At 37.3% G+C, this 24,451-nt stretch overlaps 1 protein-coding gene across 1 annotated transcript in view; it reads left to right on the top strand.

The window, feature by feature from the left end:
* Window positions 1-15,636: 15,636 nt before the first annotated feature.
* pcgf5b (polycomb group ring finger 5b) overlaps window positions 15,637-24,451 on the top strand; it is a 32,180-nt gene continuing 23,365 nt past the window's right edge. Inside the window, exons 1-2 of the mRNA XM_015339486.2 lie at window positions 15,637-15,793; window positions 20,468-20,810. Coding sequence (XP_015194972.1) covers window positions 20,699-20,810 — 112 coding nt within the window. The 5' untranslated portion in view covers window positions 15,637-15,793; window positions 20,468-20,698. The remainder of the gene's footprint in view (window positions 15,794-20,467; window positions 20,811-24,451) is intronic.

Raw genomic sequence — 24,451 nt, 5'->3', positions numbered from 1 at the left:
CTTTGGTACTGATGAAAAAATGAATTACCAATTTATCTTTCATGGAGCCTCTGTGGAATCGTATGTTGTATTGAATTACATGTGCTGTTATACATTCACCATCTGAAATTTAACACACCCTTGTAGCCTTGTAGTGTGCTGGAGATACGATAAATGGAAAAGAAGCTAAGGATCTCCTTCTGAACAGTTCTGTTAAGTTACTTTAGAGAGCTAAATACGGGCTTACTGGCAATAACAAAGAACGACATGAGTGGTAGTTTTCAAATGTATGATTCCATTTGCTAGTAATTCAATTTACTCAACAGAAAAATAATACCACAACATATTTTCTCTCCTGCTTCATAGTTTATCCTGGTAATCTCAAATGTATACTGGGTACTACATTGCATAATTTAGTGTCTAATGTAAAGCCTTTCAGCAATAATACAGACCATTCAAAACCAATTTTTTGTAGAACAATTGTCTGAAGAATGGTGAGTGTACAACCATTCTGTTGAAGACTATTCACACAGATGTTTGAGACACATATGTTTTTTTTTTAATTTTTCTTAATAGATGTTTTCATTCATTTAATTAAATTCCCGGATACACCTTATTTTCTGTCCCTTCCTTGGACACATCCTAAATTGGAAAAACAAATGGAATGCATTTTTATTGTCCATATTATATCACAAAAGATTAAAGCACTCCCAGACCTTTCTATCCAAACCTGGTTGGGTGTTTCTTTCAAAAACACACACTAGCTCTCAGGGGGTGCTGCTTTAGGAAATGGGAAAAGAAAGTGTGATTTGTTTTTATGATGCATGTTTAAATGGAAGTAGCTACTTAGAATTACCTACTACACTCACTGGAGAAAATTTAGAAGTAACAAGGACAAGCAACCGGGAACAACAATGTTGAAGTGCCAAGAAGTCACACAGCTCTTTTGATTTTATCTATGAAAATAAAGAAGAAACTCGAGAGCTTGATACTCAATGCTTGTGCACACAGATGAGGATTCAAGAAGGAAACATTTTCTGCCATTCGTCTTAGTTTATACCTGTAGCAAGGACTGTCTAAGAAAAGGTAGTTGTTCAAACTGCTTCTCTTCAACATATACTTAGATAAAGAGTCCCATCTACAGGTAAGTGCTAATAAGATTTTTTCTGTGGGCAGGAGGGGTTTTGCCCTGCAATAGACAACAAAGTTTGTTCGTTTAAGTGGCATTCTGCTATAGTTAGGATCATAGTAAAAGCTGGCCAACAGTTATTATTATATCAGGTGGGGATCTGCGTCAGCATGCGTAGGCTGCAAAGGAACAAGTAATTGGTTTATTCCATGCTGAAAAAAAGAAGAAAGAAAACACGTTTCGGCCATGGAGCCTTCTTCAGGTGTCATAAACCTGAGAATAAACCAATTATAAACCTATTACTTGTTATTATTATATTATTAGAGGACTTAAGCAGTTTAAGTAATCTGTTCAGTGTAGCCATGTGCTACTTCTACGTGTTTATAGATTTAAAAGAAGGTTATGAGAAATTCCAGAATCTAAAGTAAAGTTTGAATAAAAATAATTTACTGATGCAATCATTTGATCTACGATTAGTAGTGCAAATCCAGAAGCTCAATGTGCCCTCAAAATATATGACACTATGGCTTTTCCTGAGTTAGGCTGTTTCTAAAGTAGCTCTCATTCCAAAATAATCCTGAGATCAGAAGTGACACGATTAATCATTGCTCTTTAAGTACTCAGTGTCAAAGAGTAGTGTATGACTTAAGATATTTGTAAAGCTGTTTCTCTGATTTTAAGAAAAAGTAAGTGAGAAATACAAGCTTTTGTTACACTAAAGTTTCATATTGAAAACTGGACTGCTGTCAAGAGGTCAGAACATTCTGACTTGTTATAAACTAGCAGAATTAATTCACAGATGAATATGTATTAAACTGTTCTCAATATGTTAACCACATTTAACCAAACTTTTGCTAACCAGCTAAACAAGAGCAGCATTTTGGAAATTCACCATTTATAAATGTTTGCTGTGTATTAAGTATGATGGGAGTTTTAAAAAATTATACTGTTGTAATACCGTGACAGAATAAAATGAGTCCTTGTGTCATATGAATAACATCGGCCACTTGTTTGGGATGTTGGCACAAGTGTGATATGACTTGTGCTAGGATGGTAAATTGGATGAAAAAGACATAATACTGCCATGCATTTTAGGATATATAGTAATGCTTTCTTTATGAATTGTTTAAAATATGCCATAATTTAATGAAAGCTAATTAATAATTGCCTTTAGTAAAGTGGCAGTTAGTGTTTCTGCCTCAGAGCTTCAGGACCCTGGTTGAGATTCTGCCTGAGACATCTGTCAGCATGTTGTTTACATGATAATTCTGTGTTCTCATGAGTTTTCTTTGGGTATTCTTGTTTTCTCCCACCTTCCAGAGACAAGCTGGTTGGGAATGACTACTCTAAATTGTAGTCAGAAAAACTGGCCTTTTCTCCCTGGTATTGTGAAGGATGGTATCTACCCCGGATAACAACTTCGAAATAACTTTGAAATCCATGCCAACATTTAGGCTTTTAAGAAGCTCAAGGTTCTATCATTGGTAAAACTAAAGACTGTCTCGTTCAGCTTTGCCCTGTCTTTCAGAGGCATCCTTCTGCTTCAATGCTGGGTCACATTAAACTCTTATTGCATCTCAAACCAGCTGAAGACAGACCCAGCTGCAAATGTCATTCAGTCCTTAACAATTTCTTGGTTTTCATTTCCATACTAGAAAACCCTACATTGTGTAATAGCTGTGTGGGAGCACAAAGAGCTCAGCTGGCAGCACCTAGCAATCTTTGTCCCAGTTTTGCTTACTGGTGCTATTAACTTATACAACAGGGATTAAAAGGGGAGACAGTCCTGTTGTTATTTCATCACACAATGTATTGCAACAATCACTTCCTAGGCTTAGGAAGCTGTCCGGGACACATGCGAGTTTCAATAATATGCACAGTGCAGCTGTTCCTCTCTGGTGCCATTGGTCTGAGCTCCTCACTGCGGTGAGAAAGAAATAAATAATTATGTTACCAGAAGTTAGGCAGAGCACTGGTTGCAGTGACCTGAACAGCTGCTGCTCCTTCTGTAATATATCTACACTGAGAATGCATGTGATGCTCATTTGAAACATTCAGAGCTCCATCTGTGAGGCATCAGTGGCAAGCATTGAAGTCCAAGTGCTGATCAGAGCATGTATCCGTTTTCATGTCTCTGGAGCCTTCATGGCAAGTCCTTCAGATTAGTGAATTTACATTGCCTGTGTTATCTTTATGTCCATCAAATTTCTAAGCACTCACTTTCATCCCCAGAATCAGATGCCCTGCGACACGTGCAGTAAGAAAGGTTAATGCCCATGTGCTGCAGCTGAAGGGTGTCTGAGCCAAAGTTAAGTAGCAATCACAGGAGCAGGTGAATCTCAGTTAGGCATCCATACTATGAAACAATCCCTTTGCGTTGGTTAAAAATATATCGTCATCTCATGATCCAAATTTAGTAGGAGAGGAACACAAACAAAGAGAGTGACAGAGGAGGCATAATAGTAAATGTCACACAGGGGAATTGCACACATACAGCAGAGGAATGCACCATGTGAGCTGAATGAGGAACACAAAGAGACACATTTTCCAGGAATTCACTGGCAGTGTACCATGTGGACATGTGACCATACCTGCAGCAAAAACTGCAGTTTGTCACATGACCAGAGTGAAGGAGATTCTGGACACAACACTTACTGACAGCCTTAAAACACAAGGGAACTTCAGTCCCCCAAGTTCAAAGTCAAATGTAGGAGGAGAGGGACTGGAACAGGGAGGAGATATCAGCAGCACAATTATGTGCCCCTTCAGCATGGATCAGATCATTATCGCTGAATAAAAAAGCAATTTGAAATACAAAAATGTAGTCACAATTTGAAACATTTGAAATGTTTTTTGTAAGGAACAGAAAAGCTTACTCTTTGCAAACGTACATTCTACCTACATAGGAAGTGAACATGACACAACAGCTGAGACAACACTGTTCACACTCTGCACACAAAGCAGAAGTAGAAACACTCCCAAAATTTACATGGGTGTAAATTTACAGGAGTTCACCTGGTTTATCTCCCCATTCACTGAAACCCTGCTAAATCAATATTTTTTAATTTACCTAAACACTGAGGTCATGAGTTATTTATTTTAGCCAAACTGCCAAACAAAGAGTGGCTGAATAGTGGGTTTTCAATAAAAATGTCTTGTTCGCAGCTCTGACTCCTATACATAGGACAGAAGTGCTGTTTATTGACCCTGTTTTAAGATTAATGTATGCTTTCATGTGTGTGCTTACTGTGCAGGTCTCAGCGGGGTGTTTAAAGGTCACTTGCAGGTGAGTTGTTAATTCTGCCATCTTTTCTTTCAGTGGGATTTACATCTTGTTGTACTAGAAATTGTCTACGAGAATTTCAGTGATATGTGTCTCAAATTTAATCTACTGTATTAATCTTTATTAGAAAACAGTTTTAATCCTTTAGAGTGCAATTTTTGTCCGTGAACAAGGAAACATTATTAAAAACACATATTCACATTGGTTTGCCGGATGACTTCCACACAAAGAGCACTTACTTGAAGAAAATCATACTGAGCACAGAGGTTTCGATGTGGTATGAATGGATTATTGATTAATCTAACATTGGTGGACCTACCGTGACAAAACTGACTTCGTCTTCTTCATCAACAAAGAAGTCCAAATTTGAAAAGAAAATGAGACAAGCAGCCATTTCACACCCTAAAATAAAGAAACATAAATCTGAAATAGATAAATACAGATATTCTCTACTCTCTTGCAATGAAAGAGCAGAATACAAATGAAGTAGGAACAAGTTAAGGTTTATTCCTTGCTGAAAAGAGAAGAAAAGAAACACAACATTTCGGCTGTGGAACCTGTGTGATGCCCAAGCATATAAATAGCTTTGTTCTCAGAAAGACATACAGTTAGGTATTAAGCATACAGTAGGTGTACTGTAAGGCAGGATGGAACCACTGCAAAAGTGATTTGCATGAAGTCAAAACACGTAAACGAATCATTTGCTTTTATTGATATTTTAAATAAATTGATTGCACAGAAATGAAAGAGGAAGAAACTCTGTTTTTGACTCTGCCAAGGAAATATTATTCCATTGTTTGAAAATCTTGGCATCCACCCAGCCTTTATCAGTAAGCTGACCACTTATTTGCCCCTGGGTGGGGCACTAGTTCATCTCAGTCCCGCCGAGGATCGACAGTTTAGAAAAGTCAATCAAAACTAGTCAGAATATCTTAGGGAGGTTTGAGAAGGTCAGAATGCTTGGGGAAAGGTAAGATGAAAAAACATGCAAACTATAGACATACAGATGCCTGGGCCTCAAATTAAATCCATGACCCACAAATGTCATGTACTCAGGAGCCATCTGCAGCTGTGGTAGACTGCGGATGGCCTTGACTTTAGTCCTTGTAAACATTTGTTTGAAAGTTACCAGGTCACATTTTGGCAGGTTGTGGTCAAGTCCACGTAATGTGTATCTTTGACACTGTAACTCTAATTACACTGCCCGTTTCATATGTCTTAAATCTCTTGTCAAGATAGCATATCTTCTTTCTTATATACTGAATGTCACATTCTAACAAGAAGTCTTCACTTTTTGTGTAAATGAGATCTTAATGTGACATCTTCTCATCAGATCTGCAGTATGATGTGGTTCCCAGTTAACTGTGAGCATCAGACAGATTAAATCCTGGACTTATGCAAAGACATACTCATTCTGAGCAACACTATGCAATTTGCTTAATTGCAGATGGGTTGTTGTACCTTTACCCTTTGCGTGCACTAATATAATCTTTTGTCATGCTGATATCTGCATTCGGTGAAAGTATAAAGCAATTTACCACCCTGCTGGAAAAAAAGAGCTTTCTTACACAAGCAAGGTAGCAAAAGGTATGATATTCAGATAAAGAATGATATGAATGTTTGAAATGTTTCCCTTAATGAGTGTCCTCATAGTGTTAGTAAATAGACACAGACTCAATGTTTTTCTGAGCTAAGGTAGATGGGTCATTTTATATTATGACAGGCAGGCAGAATGTTGTGAAGCAATTTACTTTTCATGCAATGCAAACATGCACACTAATTTACTTGTATATTTTGCACATTACATCCAGTTTACTCAGGACATGCCGTAAAGTATGACAAAGTAGTATGATGTAAATTGATTTTACAATTATTCCATACAATGTCTTTAGTAGACCAACCCATGGCATCTGTCCATCTACATTTTCCTTTTAAACCACCCTGTATGTCTGAATTTAAAAATAAATCCTTATTCCTTACCTTGGTGTTGTGAAAATAGCAGTAAACCTTTCTTGTTCTTTAGATGTTTATATACTTCTGGAGAGGGTAACTGTAGATGTCTTTCTAGACATGGGAACAAGTGGAGTTTGATATCTGAGGAAGTTTGTGGACAGATTTGAGACACTTTAGTGGTCATGTAGCACATTTTGGTGTCAGATTCCTTTCTCCCACACCAGTTTCTGAATGTCATGACATTTTTTCCTTCACAAGTGCTATCAGCATTGAGATTTGAACCTGCTGCTGTTTAAGTTTGGCTGGGGTCCTGTGAACCTTTAACCAAACTCATTTATTAATCAACACCATATAACTCTTACATCTGCAGTATATGCATTTCAAGGGAGTGTACTGTATCTGGAATAGAGTGCCTTTTGCAAATCCCACCACTCCAAGCTTGCTGTGAATAAATTAATAAATGGGCTTAATATTATTTGCAATGACACATCATCTACCAATGAAGGACTATTTTGTGGTGTGTGACCAGTATACATGGAAACATAGTAACCAGAACGTACCAAGAATTACAATTAAATCAATGTCTGTCAGATGATAATATAACAAAAAAGGATTTGTAAGAAAGTCCAGAGGTACCAGTAGCACAGCAATGAAAATGATTTCTTATTCAGCTTTTTGAACCAATGCAGCTCATTGTAAAACCTCAGGGACTAAAAGAAACTATTTTTTCAAGTGCATTATTAACATAATCTGCATCATGTTAACTCAAAAGGAAAAAATATCATCTTAAGCCTCTCAGCCCTTGTAGATGACATAACCAGTATTAAAAATACGATCTCCCCTTATACTGTTTTTTTTTGTAAAGGAATGGATCAAGGACAATTTGAAAAAGACAATGTTGTCAACAACTGAATAAGCCGTTTCAAGGGGAAAAAAAAGCTTAAATGACAGATTTTTAATTACAAGATGATCTCTATTTCTATGTGTGTTGTTTTCTGATGTATACTGGAAATTGATATTTTAGATTGAGACTATAGAAAATCCTCAGAGATGTTATTTACTAGCTACCGAAATAGTTACTTTTATGTATATGAAAATCTGTTCTCATCTCAGCTGTCACGGTGTAATTATATCTATCTGTCAGCTGCTTTTACAGTTCTATCCATCTGTTTGAACTAGCCAGATGTAGCACATTTTAGGAAAGATGCAGTTGCAGTGAGCTTTGTAGTCTTAAGAGTATAGAGCACTGAAGGTGTTCCCAGCTTCTCTTCCTATGGATTCTTACATAGGAAATAGCCTAATAACACGAAAAATAATATAATCTCATCCATGTGCTGTTGGTTTTAGATGACTGCCTATCATGTCACAGTTAGTACATTTACTGTATACGAAAACCTGAATCTGGATGGAGCCAGATTCTTACAGTACTTCTTAAGCAAGTGAGTGTGACGATTATTAATCTGCCATCTTCTTTGAGCTGGAATCTGAAAATGTGTACAGTACATTGATTCCATCTAATGACTCCCAGTGAAGGTCCTGAACACAAAACAACTATTTGCAGTTGTTGCATGTACAGTATACAGTATGTACAGTATATGAAGTGAAGACGCATTCTTCTACCCTGCTGACAAAACTATTATCATAGCTGGGTCCCATGCTGGTGCCCATGGCACTGACCTGCAGATAAAAAAGGTTATTGAATGAGAAGGCATTCAGTGTGAGGAACAGTTCTGCATGATGTACAAAAGTGTGCATAAGTGGATCAAGCACTGTGTGTTGGGCAGTAAGACCATCACTGTGGGGAATAACCATGGTAAAAATGAAACATTCTGGGCCCCGAGACTGGAAATCGTTAAAAAGTTGATTGAGCGTGATTAGTGTCCTTATTATATGATGGAAGCCCTTCAACCAGTGGTCTCATAAGACTATCAAGAAAGGCTGATATGTACTGTATATGAATAAAACTAGAATTATGACATATGAGAACTTTAAAGAAGAGACTACATTCCTGAATAATACCTGGGCTGTGTAAAATCTAGAACTGTACAAAAGGGCTTTTGAATATGCTGCCAGAGTTTGTTGAACACTGTTCAAATATCTCTTAATGTAACAGAATTCTTCCATTATGTGTCCGATCATCATTCATCAAAAATAAATTACCTTTGTAAGCAATAAATACTTTCATCTATATGATTGACAACTATCATATTTTCAAGAAAATAAGGCAATGAAGTCTTAGCTGTTAGTTTTTGTCAGAATTTAAATGACTTACTGGCCTTATCTGAAGCGGCACAGACACACAGAATAATGAACATCATTAAATCCCTGAAAAAAACATTTTGCTTCTTCTTAGGTTTCAGCAGGGAATAATAGCTATGCATGCAAGCTCCTCTAAAAAAATAATCAAGGAAAAAGTTACTCTGATTCTGTTTTAGAAATAATGTTTTTATTTCTCACACACAATGATTTGGAAAGTTATTAATCATGTAAGGCGACACAGCATTGCTTAAAAAACTAAAATTATGAATTGTGCAGGTTTCCTTCCACACCTTCAGAATATGAAAACATTTCTGTACAGTATTATCTTGCAAAAGCACATTTTGTATGTTTTGATTAAGCAAGAGAAGTAAAGATTTAGCCTTGCTTCTGGTTTTGAAATCTGAGACATCCACTGGCTTTTAGACAAAACTAGATAGGTTGACTCCGATCCAGCCAGAATCCTCACCGTCAGTATCAAACAAGGATTTTTATGCTGGGTCAAGGATCTTGAAGACTCTCAAGCACCATTGAATTCCTCTTTGAAATAAGTGCCATCAACCTTTACAGCTTGACAGACAGAAGGCCCTGTGGACGAAGAGCAGGACTCACAAGTCTGTTTAACAATCTGAGAAAATATAAGGATTTTGGTTGATCATCTTTATCGGAACTCTGTGGAAGCCAGATTGATCAAAGCCAAGAGTGAAATGCACAAGGACTCCTACAGTACTTTTATAAATGCTTCCGTGGGATCTTTAATGACTAAAGCAGTCCGGAGCTTGGTTCTCCAATATCTCCTACAGCACAGAGTAGGCTGTCATAATACTGAGGCATTTTGGTATGGAGGTAATAGTGCCTATTGCTGGCAAACCAACACCCCTCTAGACAGCATTTTAGTTTTCCTTAAACATCTCCTTAATGTCAGCCCAATACTGTCTATGCTTGGGATTGAAATATTTTCTAAAATCCATCAAAGTCAATTCAGGTTGTAACACTGCTGTTATCTTTCGTGATTTGGTCTTGGCTAAAGGATACTGATCAGTGTCATACGGTCATATACATGTGTGTGATATACTGTACAGTATACAGTATGTATAACCACTGCAATGTTAATGCAGTAGATTTGAAAGGTTGCTGTTACGGTTAGAAGTTTGTCAAATTTATAAAACATTTACTTCGTGGTCAGTTGTTTTTGTTGTTTCCCTACATGTCAGAACTTTATACAAAAACATGCGATAAACTAAACTTGGGACTTAATCAGACTATCTCAGAACAAGAGAATGTCAATCAATTCTCTCTCTAAAGAGCTATCATTTTTAGAAGGCTGCACACATAATATTTTAAAATAGAGTCACATTTAACTTCAATTTTAATTATTGGTCATTTGCACTTGTGTGTTTAAACATTTTAGTTTTTATACTACATTCAAGACATATCCAAACCTTGTATTAAAACCATTCTCTGCTATCGTATAATGTAATATTGCTTATCATCATCATCAGTTTACATTAAAGCTCAAGGTCTCTGATTGAAGGTATTTCTTTAAACTTTGCAAATACTTTATGTTGTAAATAATACAATATAGCAAAATAACTGTTCTGAGCACTGACAAGTAGTTATCATTTTTTAGGATATCAGTCTATGATTGTTTTATTTAAAAAGTAAGCATTTTTTAAGTAATTAGCAGAATGAATCATCATGACTATTTACATGCAAACAAATAAACTGTGTATTCAAAATTAACTTCTATTAGCAGAATGAGAGGCATGCTAGCATCAGCAGTAAAAAATTAAAAGATTTATAAAGCAATAAACAAGTTCATATATAAGTTCATTCCAGTCCAAGTTATCTTCACACTTATGAATATTCACACACTATATTGGATGATAAAAGTACAATTACCATTTACTTTATATGATAATTCATGTTTCTGAAAACTGTAGCCTACAGTATTAAAAGGCTGTGTATTACATCACTTTGCTGTTAATTCTATATATAATATACTTGCTTATTACTTTTCATCCAAGTTAGAAACCTCTGAAATAAAACTGAAAACATTTATGCAAATTGACTGGGTCAAGGAAAGTAAATTATATTATTTATGTATTATATATTATATATGTATGTATGGAAATGTGTGCCTAGCATTATTACTTTATAGCACAAAGATAAAAATATATATATACAATGGACATGATTATGAAGATACAGTGCAGTACCTGTCTTTCTATTTAGAAATGTCTAACAGCTAGCTGCTTTTCTATGTAAATGAGCATTGCTGACTGAATGTAAAAGCTTTGATAACTGGGTTACTATTACTAAATTATACAAACACATTCTGAATATAATCACCTTTTTGACAACACACACTGCTATTCCTCTGTTCAGCAAAATGTATGACAACAACTGATGCTTTATGAAAATGAAAACTGAAAACTGCTTCAGATATGTAGATTTTCTGGAGGATTTTATGGGAGAAACATAATCACTGTGAATTAACAAACAGGAGATGGGCAGATGCAAGGATGAGGATGTAGAATGTATTCTATTACTGTAGCTATATGGCTAGGAGCCAGGAGCCAGTGGTCAGCTTCAAAGATTCAGAACATTTTGGGACTAAAGCAATACGTATTAGATTCTTTTGTTACAAGAAAGTAAACATTTGCACAGCAAGAATCCATCATATCTGGCAAATTATAAGACAGTGATTAATGTATTTGCTGTTTGTCAGAGTATCTGATGGTTTGTACACATTTGAAATATTAAGATAACCAGTGTTGGATATTTCAATGTTTTCTGTAATAAACTAAATGTAATATAGGATTTTCAGAACTGGACGTTGGAGCAATGAAATCTCTTAATATCTTTCTATACAATCCCATGTAATCAAAACCATGATACAGCTGGGCATGACAGAACTTACTTCTGGAACGAAAGCTGAAATTTAGTCTTTACTAAACAACAAACCTGTAATCATAAGTCTTCCAAATTGTGTTCCACATGCACTGCATAATTAATTTTATCCATTGGCATTTATAACTACTATTTAAGAACATATGTCAGATTTGTGAGCTGTTGTTTATCTACAAAAGGCCTTTAAAGGAATTAAACACTTCATGTTTTCATGGTCAGTGTATAACGTAAGCAGTGCCTGATTTAGGAAAAAGAATAAGCTTCCTGGAGAAATACAAGGCTACAAACCTCATTCTTTATTTTATTAGTGACATCTTTTCCTTTTTTTTTTGTTAAACTTGCGTGCTGTTTTTCATACTGTATGTGATAGTGATGCCAACATGAACAGTCATTTTTGGTATCGGCCATTCGATTGGCTTCAAATGAAGTTGTGTTTCCTACTGTATAACATTAAAATCCGTTCTTGATCCCAATGTTACTTATTTGTGCCAAATCATTTTCATCTATTAAGAAGAAAAAAGTACTCCGCCTTTAAAAAGGAAATGGTTGACTTTCCTTTGTGTGCACATTCTCACCCATAGCAAACCAGAGGGGCTTTTTTGTAAACTTACAGTAGTATGTTTGTAATGTGTCTATAAAGGCAAATAAGGCTTTCCCTAATTGCATTTAGGAAAAAAAGAAATTAAAGACAGCAGTAAAGGAAACTAGGAGTTTAAGGACACTAGGAAAACTTATATGATAGTCTGTAATATATTCTAAATGAAGTGACTTGCTAAACTGTTAACATTCAAGCATGTCTTGTGCACAACCAATCTCCATGGACAAAGTGCCTGTAGCAGGGTGCATGTCTTACTGAGGTCTCTGTATCACTGTCTTGTCACTTTGGAGGCATTTTCCAACCCCATTCCTGGGGGATCCGGTCTTCTAGTTTTTGTTCCAGTTGAGTTCTTAATTATAGTCTGATTGAGTTAAATGTTCTATTTGAGACTTGTATTAAATATGATTTCAGCTCCTTAAAAAACTGAATTGGACTGTCATTGACATCAAGCCACTACAAATTCCCGAGCTTCAAAACTGCCCTCGTTCAGATGTTAGTGTCGCTGTAATGTAACCATCTGCACTTCTGTTGAAAGAAAAAAAAATCATTGTAGGGATGTTTGATAGTACTTCCTTTTTGAAGTGAACAAACATACAGTAGGTTCCTATTTGAGGACAGACCCTGGGCAACATTTGTATTTTGTTGTAATTTAACCATAAATGCACGTGTTATTCATGCTTAAACTTGAAATGCTTAAAAGGTTTGACATTTCATATAGTTGGAAAATGTAGAGGGTTTAAAAAATAGAACAAACACCAAATATATACTGTATATTTCTGTTTCAAAACTTAAGTTCTCAATTTATTTACTTCAACATTAGCGGTGACAAAAGGAATATAATATTGTGTATCTAAGCATGACTTCAGACTTTCTAATCTGGTCACTTTTGTGAGAGTAAAGTACATATAAATAAATACAGAAATATATCTTGTTTAACTTTCAATAAGATTTAAGGTTAAAGTTCCAAAACAAACAAATAGAAGTCTAGTCTAAATAACAAAACCAACAAATGACAGTCTTGACTTTAAAGCCACAAAAATGAATGTTAACTCAACAGTTTAAAGAAGTAACACTTAAAATAGTTTATCATGGCTTCTTTGCTTTATTAACATGTGTGGGAAAAAACTATTTTGAAATTAACATCCTTTATGTTCTCCCTTTGCTTTTTAAAAAATTCTCAGGCTTTCCAAAACTCTTCATTGACACTCTGCTTGTAAGACATTTTCATGCATCTCATGCAAAAACTGAACTGATAAACCTGGAAAAACTGATTCAAGCATTAAATTCACTGAGACTAAATACATAAGCAACTGTAGGACCATAATGTAGTACAGTATATTTTAAAAACATCAGTAGCCAGGTTTAACAATTCTGGATTTTTTCAGAAGGTTATTGTTGTGTTCTGGTCAGGATATTTAAGCCTGTATAAGGACTGTTAAAGTCTTTTCCCTTGCTGGATTGACTTGCAGATGTACCTGGTTTAAATATTTTATATTTTTATTTCCCATATACCCTCTGTCATTTTGCTATTGCAGGCTTACTCTCCTATCATTACTAACCACATGACTTTAGGACCTGTGCACTGGCAGTAGCTTAGAGCATAAGGGACACTTAACTTACTAAAACGTTAACAGTTCAAATTGATCAACATTAATGAAGCTGAATAATTGAAATGGAAATAATTGAAATGAGCTACTATGTGTTTTTAAAATTGTTTGATCACTTTTTTTTTCTTGTATTCATTATTCTGTGTCTGTTAGGAGTGAGCTTTTCTTTTAGACAGTAGAGAGCTTTTACACAGGAACAAGTTAAGGTTTATTCCATGCTGAAAAGAGAAGAAAACACAAAATTTCAGCTGTGGAGCCTTCTTCAGGTGTGGTTACTTGTTCCTTGGCAGCCCACTCGTGCTGACGCAGTTACCTAGTTACGACAACTCAGAAATATACTGGGCCTTCTTTAGTACCAGAATTTGAGCTGCTGTTAAGTCATGGTAATACTACAGGTCTCTACACTGTTCTTCCAGGATTTCTGATGTACGCAGGGCTGTGACTGTTCACCCTGGTGCTCTCTGTCACCAACCAAAGAACTGATCCACCCAAACTATTCCCATACTAAACATCTTTGGCTTTGAGTAAAGTGTTGCTGCTGATGTTATACATACAGTATATTGTAACTCCTGATGGTCTCCAATATGTCTAAGACCTTTGCACAATAATGCATAATAAATGTGCATTTAACAAGGCACATATGTTAACAAGCAATGAGAATTCATAGAGGTCCACTCATTGGCACGTGCAGAACAGTCTCTATGAGTATCAATAAGGTCTGTTCTGGCAGTTCACACTAGCTGAAGTGCCTTATTTCAAGAACCTGCAACACAAGTGGACTTGTCATATATCTGTAATGCCTTGTACACACAAGAACATAAAATGAAAGGAATTTGAGCTCAGCTGCAGTACGCACCAACCTGTCCTGTTTAACTGTATGCCGTAACGTAATCCCAGGTGTAGCTGTATTATGTTCTTGACAATTACTGTTAGAGGCTTAATTTAATGCTCAACCTGTCTTCTCAGGCGCATTGCCTTCAATAACCCTCTTGATCTACAAGTCAGACTAATTCAATATACTAAGTACAGTATAGCATATCAGTTTAAAAAGTTGAGTGTTAAAGATGAGTTCGTTTAACTACGCAATTTTAGTATTCACCTGCACGCGTGTGTTAACTAGATGAAGACAACTGCATTTCCAGCTCCCTCAGAATGTAATGCGGAATACTAGTAATACTGTAGCTAATTAAAGGTAAAACATTGATCTCTCTTTTCACTTCCTATGTCCTTCTGTCCTCACCACCATGCCTTAGCATGCAAATTGTGCAAACTGCACATACACACAGTTGTGGCCTTTTGCACTCTGCAACCTGTAGTCTTCTCAAAAATCTTTCAGAAAGGCATGCAGTTTAGAAAAATGGTGAAATTATCCCCTCCCACTATCAAACACAGGAACGACGAACATGAATTCAATCTGCAAGAAAATTGTGCACTACTGTAGTGTACAATTTTGGTTTTAAGATACAGCTTTAGGGGGGAAATACCTCTGGGGGTGTACAGTATGTGCATCAGAGAAAGAGGTGGTGTGCATTTTTTAAACTGTAATATCACCTTTCCAATTAGTTCTAGAAACGTATTATCAAAACCGTCACTCGCATGGACTATGCATGCATTCGTCAAGATGAATAATTCATATTACAGTATTTCTACGCGTCTTTTGTCGTCTGTTTTGTTTTCAGTTTAAACGCCACTCGCATTCAGCACTGACAGCTTTATACAATACCCCATTAGCCTGTGCATTAACTTATTCCTACTCTAATCCGTTGTGTTGATAAACACGGTGCTTCTTCTCTTAAGCCTTGTGTTGATATAGTTACTGGAGTAGTTGGTAATTGAAGGCTGCGCCCTAGTTTGTGTCCAATCAGAGTGTATCTGCTGTGGAATGAATAAGGCAGCAATGCGTAAACAAGCGCTGGAAACTCCTCCGCCCCTTTTTCTATCAGTCTCTCACTGAAGCTAGTTCCGTATTCTCCACTACTTTAATACATCAGCCATTCACTTTAACCTCCGTAAGGTTAGAAAAACAGTGCATTTACATCAGATCAAATTGACCATGGCCTCTTGAGATTAAAAAGGTAAGGGATGCGGTTTACCACAAATCAGAGGAGCCGCTGATGCTGTATATTGCGTATCATTTTCACAGGGTACTGTACTAGTAAAGTTTTGGGGTGGGCAGGGATGGGGATCATGTGTCATTTGTATCAAGTTGCTGGGCATGTGAGTTCGACCTTGTTATCCTCGATTGCGTGTAGTTAAGGTATCTAAACTAGTCTACGAAGAAAACTGTTACCCCGATCTTATGGAAAGTGCTACTTTTTAAATCGATTACAACTTACGGTCCAAATTCCTTTAAAACGACGGTGATTAATGTCTCGGTAACTAGCAGTATTCAGGCGTTTATAGTCCACTAAACCTGTTTTAAGGGAGGTGACGCAAATTGTGACGCTTGTGGCTTCCTGGTGATGAGGGACAGATAACAGTACATTCACTGTTAAACTGTAGAGAGCAGGCAAGCTTATTTCTTTGCTGCGTATTGAGGATTTTTCTAGCAATCTATGCCCGAGCAGTTCTTAGGCAACGTGACGTTCGTTCTCTACAGAGTATGTTTTACTAAATATCCGGTTCATGATAGGGCATACTGTTAACATTTAACCCTGGCTATTTCATTTTGTAAGAGGAAAATGTTTGATTAGGCGCATTCCCCTTTTCTTTTCGTTGAAGTGAACAAATTATGCAAGGAAATACCGCACTTAGAGAGCGGCGTAGCTTCCGAATCATAATGTCAGGGTGCTTTGACCGGGCACCTGCGCACATCGGCCCACGGCCGCTATCGTACAGAAACTGTGTTTTAGGACAACGATGTCCGACTTCCTGAAAATTACGTCAGCTTTCAATTTTGGATTAAAATGACTGTTGAAAACACTGTTCATGACTGATACAACATTAAGATGTCACAAGAAAGTAAGGGAAAGTTTTACAGATGGGGAGGGAACACTTGCTGTGTAATAAAGCATGCACCTGTGCTTTGACTTTAGTAGCTTCAATTTAACATTTAAAACAATGTTTTTTTTAAGAAATCGGTTTTAATGTTTCAGAACTGTAATTGATTGTTTTTTAAGATAAAATAAACGTCTTTGCCCACGCCTGTTTTATCTGACAATAAATGTGGGTCCTATGCTCAAAAACAGAAAGATAATACACAGTAAACTTAAGATCACAAAATGCGTTGCCTTCATGCACGCGAGAAATGAAATGACACGTTTTATAATTTTTCCCTCTTGCGTTATTGTATCACAATTGCATAAATGTAACCTGACTTATAAACATTAATTTGACTCCAGATTTATTAATAAATTGCATTATTATAAAATATATTCGTGTGTGTACATTCAGTGTATACTGCATGTGTTGAGGACAGGAAAAAGTTTAAGACTAATACCTGGTGGACATTGATAAAAAAAAGAATATATCGAAGTTCGTTTCTGATTTCTGTAAACTTACAGTATTCAAAATTATTCATACACTGTCAAAACAGCTTTTTGTTGAGCCTTCTTGATTTTTCAAGAACACAGAGAATCTGCTTGCTTTAGTCTTTTAATATGTTCATGCACTTCCATGTAAGATTTTGATGTCATTCCTTCAAACAGAACTTTTCAAGATGCTTCAGAACTGCTGTCTTTAGTTCGCGAGCACAAATGTTCTATTTAGTATTTTGGTCAAATTCTAATATCGTTGAAAAGAGCAGAAGAATATGAAGGGATAGCATACCTAATACTTTGGCATTAACTCACCTGACTGAGGAAATAATATTGCTGGTCAAAGATCATTCCTCCCCCCACTTAGGAGGAATGAACCAGGGAGACAGCTGGGGAAGAGGGAGAGAGGTTGGATGCACACAGAGTTGCAGGCACCCAGCAAGTCTTTAAATGTAGGAGAGTGGGAGATAATTTAACCGCTTCCTGAACTTCTGTTAAATAATAATGCAATTTGTACTGAGATCTGGAGGTTTTGAAGGCCAATCGAATATGTTTTCTAATGCTGCTATCCTGTGGCAAAGTCCGTTTGCAAACAACCATGTTCTGCTTCACAGGGGGAAACAGGTTTTTGGATGAAAAATCCTGATATATTTTGGAGCCCATGCTGCCCTTTGTTCTTACGGGGGAACCAGGAGCAGATTATGCATGACAGCCCCAGTTCTGTACTTCACAGAAAGCATTCTTTCTCCAACAAAAGCTTCACCTTTCTGTGTAAATCACACCACTGGTGAGACTGTCCAAAAACTCAATTTGTGTTTCAGCTACATAATTTGGTCCCATTTCACTTTCGAGTCAATTAGTTGCTGTGTGGCACATTCATCTTTTCTTTTTATGTTATCATGGAGCTCTGCCACAGACCAGTCTCCAGTGGTAGTCTTGGAGACATCGCATCCTGATGATTTCCAGTTGTTGTCCTTGACAACCAAGGATACCACTGGTAGTTCACATCAAATAAGCCTCCAAATTGTCTTCTCTAACTGCACATTTAGAACAAATGTTCCTTGTCCTCTTCTTGTTGGGGCTGAAACTCTCACATTGACTTGGAGCTTGCTGGATGATGGAGACCACAGTGAAAACTGGAATGCTACAGTATAAAGACTTTTGTAACAGTCAACAGAGTGGTTGACGTCGATAATCTCTTAATAACCTGAGATCTTTGGACAGTTCTCTGGCATTTCTCCTGCTTGATGTGATTCTGAGTGTTTTGCTTCCTTCTTCCCTCTCCCTGAATGTTCAGTAGCAATCAAGACATCTTACAGAAGCATCTATAAACTTACTGACTAAATGCTAAACCAGATGACTAAAAAACATTTGAGGCTGATATTGTCAGTAAATTTACAGAGTGTGAATAAATATCAACATTATGTATTTAGAATAATGTGTGATTGTTTTAAAAAAGGTATTTTCTGCAATGTCCAATACATATAGTTGTAGGTTTTATTAAAAAAAAATAATGTCTGCAATAATACTGATGAGCTCCAATCTTGTTAGTCTTATAGGTCATCAGTTTCTCAATATTATTACAACTTGTATATTATGGATAAATTAAGCAAATGTTACAGGCTGAGGTAGGTGACAATAGAGGTGTCTAAAAATCTAGATAAACTGTAAACATTTCCAGCTTCAAAGCAGAGGGGATGTCCATGAGATGCAGGGGATCCCGAGTCTGTGATCAAAGCAATAATAAAACTTACCTTGGTTTACCTTAAGAGGTTAAATAATTGAGTGCCAATCAACAGTCCAGACAGACAACATATTAGATCAGATCAGGAGAAAGAAAGGGGTGAAAAAGGAATGAAGAAGGTCAGCCCACCAGTTAGAGAGAAGATAGGAGACGGAACTTGAAGGTTTTACTAGGCAAGAGTCCCTACTTCATGATTATCCAGAAAAAAATAGAATGGAGATAAGAATTTGAATCTTGCTAAGAGAGCTTGCTATTCTGTAGCTTTAAGGGAGCTTGGAATTTCTGAGGAAAGAATTCCTCACTTTAATACTGCCTCTCCTGCTAGTGGGTACATTTTACAATAGAGAGATAGGCTCCCATTTGTTTTGTGGCATCCGCCTTGGAGCAAGAGAGTGATTTTACTACAGGTTGTATTGTATTAAGTTTAGGAGGCATCTTATTTCTTAATTTGGCCTCTATAGGCATTATTTAAGAACCAAATGCTTGGTAGCAGCCTGGGAATTTCTTGGTGGTCTACACAGAGACTTCTGAAATGCCTTGTCTGTAAGTTTGTTGATAGACGTTGTATGTTTTGTAGAGTGTCACTATCATTGTTAATAAATAGGTATAACAAAGAATTATTGCTCTTTTTACCAAAGCTGTGCCAGAGAACAAAGAATTCACATGCCACTAACTATCAACAACTAAGGTATATCCTGCCCAAATCTTAACACGTTGGGGGTTATGATTATTTTATTCTTGACTAATGCGCTCGGTCAATTCCTGTTTTTCTCCATTTTTGTAACCCCTCCTTTGTAACACCTCAGTAGAGAAGGGCTGAAAGGTACTCATGGTTGGATCCCAAATGATCTCTAAATTACTTATTAAGCAATTGATTTGTTAAATTTGGTCACAATACAGTTGTTAGAGGTATTTAGAAATGTGTGATTTAATATGACCTATAAACCTTGCTGATTTTACTGGAGCAGAGTTAGAGACGCCATGTAGGACACATTTTTAAAAGATACACCCAGCAGGACCGTTCCTCATATACTGTAGGTTTGAAAATTTTATATGAATACATTTTCCACCTCTGATACACACCCAGCATTCAGATGAAGGGTGAGACTATTATTTCCTTAATCCTAGTGGGATAGGTTACCAGAAATACTCAGGGACACTGGAATAATGAGAACAGAACTTTAGTGTCCTTAGCTATTTATGTGTGGTGTTAGGCCCAAAGAAAATAAGGAACTTCTTAGCACAATTGTGCTAATCCATGTCTGGAGGAGTTTCTGGTGGAAATGAACCCCCCACTCATTACCTTTGAGAGGCGGCACCTCAGGGTTTTCAGGAAGTTGTCATTATTTACCCCCCAGTACTCTTCACTTCCTTTCTGTAGCAGATTGCAGCATTCACGTCCAGGGTATCTCCCTGTCAAATGTCAGAGGGGAATAGGCGATTACTGCAGCCGATACCAGGAGATACAGTAGTGTCCTGAAGTGAGCTTGTTTGGATTCCTGTGGTGACGCGTGTCTTCTCTGTTACAGGTTCCCATGTCCCACTGGCACGGAATATAAAATGAAGCACCCATGAGACTACATCCTGGAGAATGTATGTTCCCCACAGTACAGATAGGATCGAAATGAGGTGGATGCACAGAGCATCACAGCTGTGCAGCGCAGCACAGACACTCCTGTGAAACCCTTCACCCCTGCTCCTCCTCCCCAGCACACTGCCTTCTCACCTCTCACATCCTGATACCTCCACTGAGGGTAAAAATGGCTGCTCAGAGGAAGCACCTGGTCAGAGATTTTAACCATTTCATCACCTGCTACGTTTGTAAAGGATACCTAATCAAGCCCACAACAGTGACTGAGTGCCTCCACACTTGTAAGTATGAAACCCATTGCTGAACCTCCAAAAGGAATGCAATGTAATTTGATATTTCTGCAACACATTCTAGGAAACAGGAACATGCAAAAGCATCTGATTAAGACCTAAAAAACATCTTACTAAATAATGTACAGTAGCTCAATTGAGTTATTAAAGAGAAGTACACAAAAGGTGTGCAGACCCTTACTGGCATTTCCTACCCCAGGTCTATTGAAAGTTCGGAGGCTCTGTGTGAGAGCTGCGAGAGGGCCTTCACCCAGCAGGATCGCAGGATCGCAGGGCTGCTGTTGATAACATAACCTACTGTATCTACAGTTGCAAGAAAAAGTTTGTGAACCCTTTGGAATTACCTGGAGTTCTGCATTAATTCCTCATAAAAATGTGGTCTGATGTTCAACTAAGTCACAACAATAGATAAACAATCTGCTTAAACTAATACTACACAAACAATTGCACTTCAGTATTGAAGACATCATTTAAACATTCACAGTCCAGACTGGAAAAAGTTTGTGAAGACTCATTTAGTAACTGGTAGAACCTTCTTTAGTAGCAATAACTTCTACCGAACATTTCCTGTATCTGCTAATGAGACTTGGAACAGTTAGGAGGAATTTTAGACCATTCGTCCTTACAGAACTGTTTTAGTGCATTGATATTTCTGGGATTCCTTGTGTGAACAGCTCTCTTCAAGTCATGCCACAGCATCTCAATTGGGTTGAGGTCTGGACTCAGACTTGGCCATTCCAGAATGGAAATTTCTTCTGTTTAAGCCATTCTGTTGGGGATTTACTCCTGTGTTTCGGGTCATTGTCTTGTTGTATCACCCAACTTCTGTTAAGTTCAGGTGACAGGCCACTACCCTGACATTCTCCTGTAAAATTTCTTGATACAATTTTGAATTCATTGTTCCCTCTATGATAGCAAGCTGTCCAGGCCCTGAGGCAGCAAAACAGCCCCAAACCATGATGCCCCCTTCATCCTGCTTCATGGTTGGGATAAGGTTTTGGTGTTGGTGTGCAGTGCTTTTCCCCCCCCAAAAAAAATAGCATTGCGCGTTTCTGCCAAAGAGTTCAACTTTTGTCTTATCCGTCCACAGAACATTGTTCTAGTAGTACTGTTGAACATCCAGGTGGTCTTTTGCGAACTTGAGACATGCAGCAATGTTTTTTTTTGGGAGTACAGCCGTTTCCTCCGTGGTGTCCTTCCATCAACACCATTCTCGTTCAGGGGTTTTCTTATAGTGGACACATGAACAGAGACTTTGGCAAGTCCAGGAGATTCCTGCGGGGTCCTTTGCTGTTACCCAAGGGTTCTTTTTACCTCCCTCAGCATTGCAAGCTGTGCTCTTGCTGTGATCTTTGCAGGACGCCCACTCCTAGGGAGAGTAGCAACAGTACTGACTTTGCCCCATTTGTAGATAATTTGTCTTACCATGGATTGATGAACACTCAGGCCTTCAGAAATGCTTTTGTAGCCTTTTCCAGCTTTATTCATCTCTACAATTCTTCTAAGGTTCTCTGATATTTCTTTTGATCAAGGCATGGTTCACATGAACAGCTCTTTCTTGAGAAGAGCAGACTCTGTCAGTAACCAGCCTTTGTGTGCCTTTTTTATGGGGTGGGGCACCTCCAACTCAAACCTGCAATCTCATCTCATTGATTGGAACACCTGACTCCTGACTAGCTTTTGGAGAAGTCATTAGCCTAGAGGTTCACATACTTTTTCCAACCTAGACTGTGAATGTTTAAATGATGTGTTCAGTACTGAGAAGAAGAAGTACAATTGTTTGTGTGTTATTCATTTAAGCAGGTTGTGTTTGTCTATTATTGTGACTTAGCTGAAGATCAGACCAAATTTTTCTGAGTGATTAGTGCAGAAATCCAGGTAAATCCAAAGGGTTCACAAATTTTTTCTTGCAACTGTATGTGTATATTTTTGTATATGGAACAAGTAAAGGTTTATTCCTTGCTGAAAAGAGAAGAAATGAAATGCAACATTTCGGCTGTGCAGCCTTTTTTGGCTGTTACCTACCTGAACTCTTTTTGTATGTGTTGCGTATCCTGTGAGCCACCACAGGATAAGTGGACTGAAAATGAAAGTGTGGATGGGTATTATTCATAAGTTGATATGTGAACTTGGCTCCAATAAATTGTTTTGTATAAACTTGGTTTCATAGTACTGTCACTTTAATGATTATGCCTGCTCTACATTGGCCCACAACAGAATCAGAATCGCTTGGCACAGTTGTGTTGTGCAGATATTTGTCCATGACTGCGCATCTCCGATACTCTTCTGTTGGGGAAAAAAAAACAAAACCGCTCTTTTGCAACATGAAACGCTACGTTTGAGTAAACTTAAACATCAGGAAGAGACCTAGAGGTGGTGGGTTGCACATCACAGCATTGCACTTTGGAGTTGCACAGCTCACGCATTGATTTTATTTTCTGTCATCTCTGAAGGAAAAGGACTTAAGATGCAAACTCTTTGGGGACTGCAGTCTGTTTGCTGCTGCTTCTCTCTGCAATCAGTATCAGTTTCTGTGCTGGAGTCTCCTGAGAGCTGGGAGCTTCTCTATGGGTTTGAATGCTTGTGTGTGATCTAGAGTAGATGGACACAAGCTTTTTTTTTGTTACTGGTTGCACCAAAAAATAAATCTTTTTTTCTTGACAAGCTGCTTGGCAAGGTCTGCAGTTCAAAAACATTTGGCACATTAGGGAAGCTTTGGGAGTTTGAAAAGTATGTTTTACAGTTCTTTGTGCCTCTAGTTTACTCTATTCCACTTTGATAAAACTTGTATTTAGGAGAAACAGACTATTATTGATTTGTAAGTAAATTCAGAAAACGGTGTTCAGAATTCACATTGACTGTGGAGCTATGGTACTTTATATGCATTTGTTAAATTAATTTAACAATTTGTCTAACACAACAAAGATATTTTTCCCTTACTTGTTAGTTTGCGATATTATAGCAATATTATAGAGATATTACATTGAGTTACGACAGGTACAGTACTGTATCTTATTTATGTTGTGTGGCTACAAAAAGATTTTATGGAAGATGGAGAGTGTAAGACAAAAATCAACATTACATAGGGGGTTAAACAGAACACCATGTATGTAAAATAACAGAAACCATCCCCTCTATAAGACTCTGGCATGTGATTTACATGATTTCAATTTATATTGGCTTTATATACTAACAATTGATTAGATTATTGGGCTCAGCCTTTTTGTATTTTTAAAAGAGAAATCAAGCAATAAACAATTGAGGTTGTCATGTGGCTAATCATGGATCAGGCTAAAGCTAACACACACACATACAGTATTTGCTGCATGTATCAGGGTGAACAAAGTTACCTTCAGCTGTATGTTGAATCACCATGACAACAAGTATCGCTCTTTCTGAATAAGCCATTTGTGTATCCAATTTGTTTTTCCTTGAAGGGAAATCAGTTTTTATCTGTCATGGAAATTATATTGACCTTCACTGTAATCCCAAAGAAGAAGAATATATTTACGTCTAAGACCTTTTAATACAATGATAGCTAGCTGGGTGATGCTAATTCTTGTCCCCTGCAGAGAGCTGTAAGAAATAACTTGTACTGAGTGCATTTACAGTAGTTTGTTTTCTACCATGCA

The sequence above is a fragment of the Lepisosteus oculatus genome, chromosome 4, assembly GCF_040954835.1.
Source record: "Lepisosteus oculatus isolate fLepOcu1 chromosome 4, fLepOcu1.hap2, whole genome shotgun sequence".
NCBI classification, from domain to species: Eukaryota; Metazoa; Chordata; class Actinopteri; order Semionotiformes; family Lepisosteidae; genus Lepisosteus; species Lepisosteus oculatus.
The sequence above is the reverse complement of the archived record's forward strand: the minus strand, read 5'-3'. Positions and strand labels throughout refer to the sequence as shown.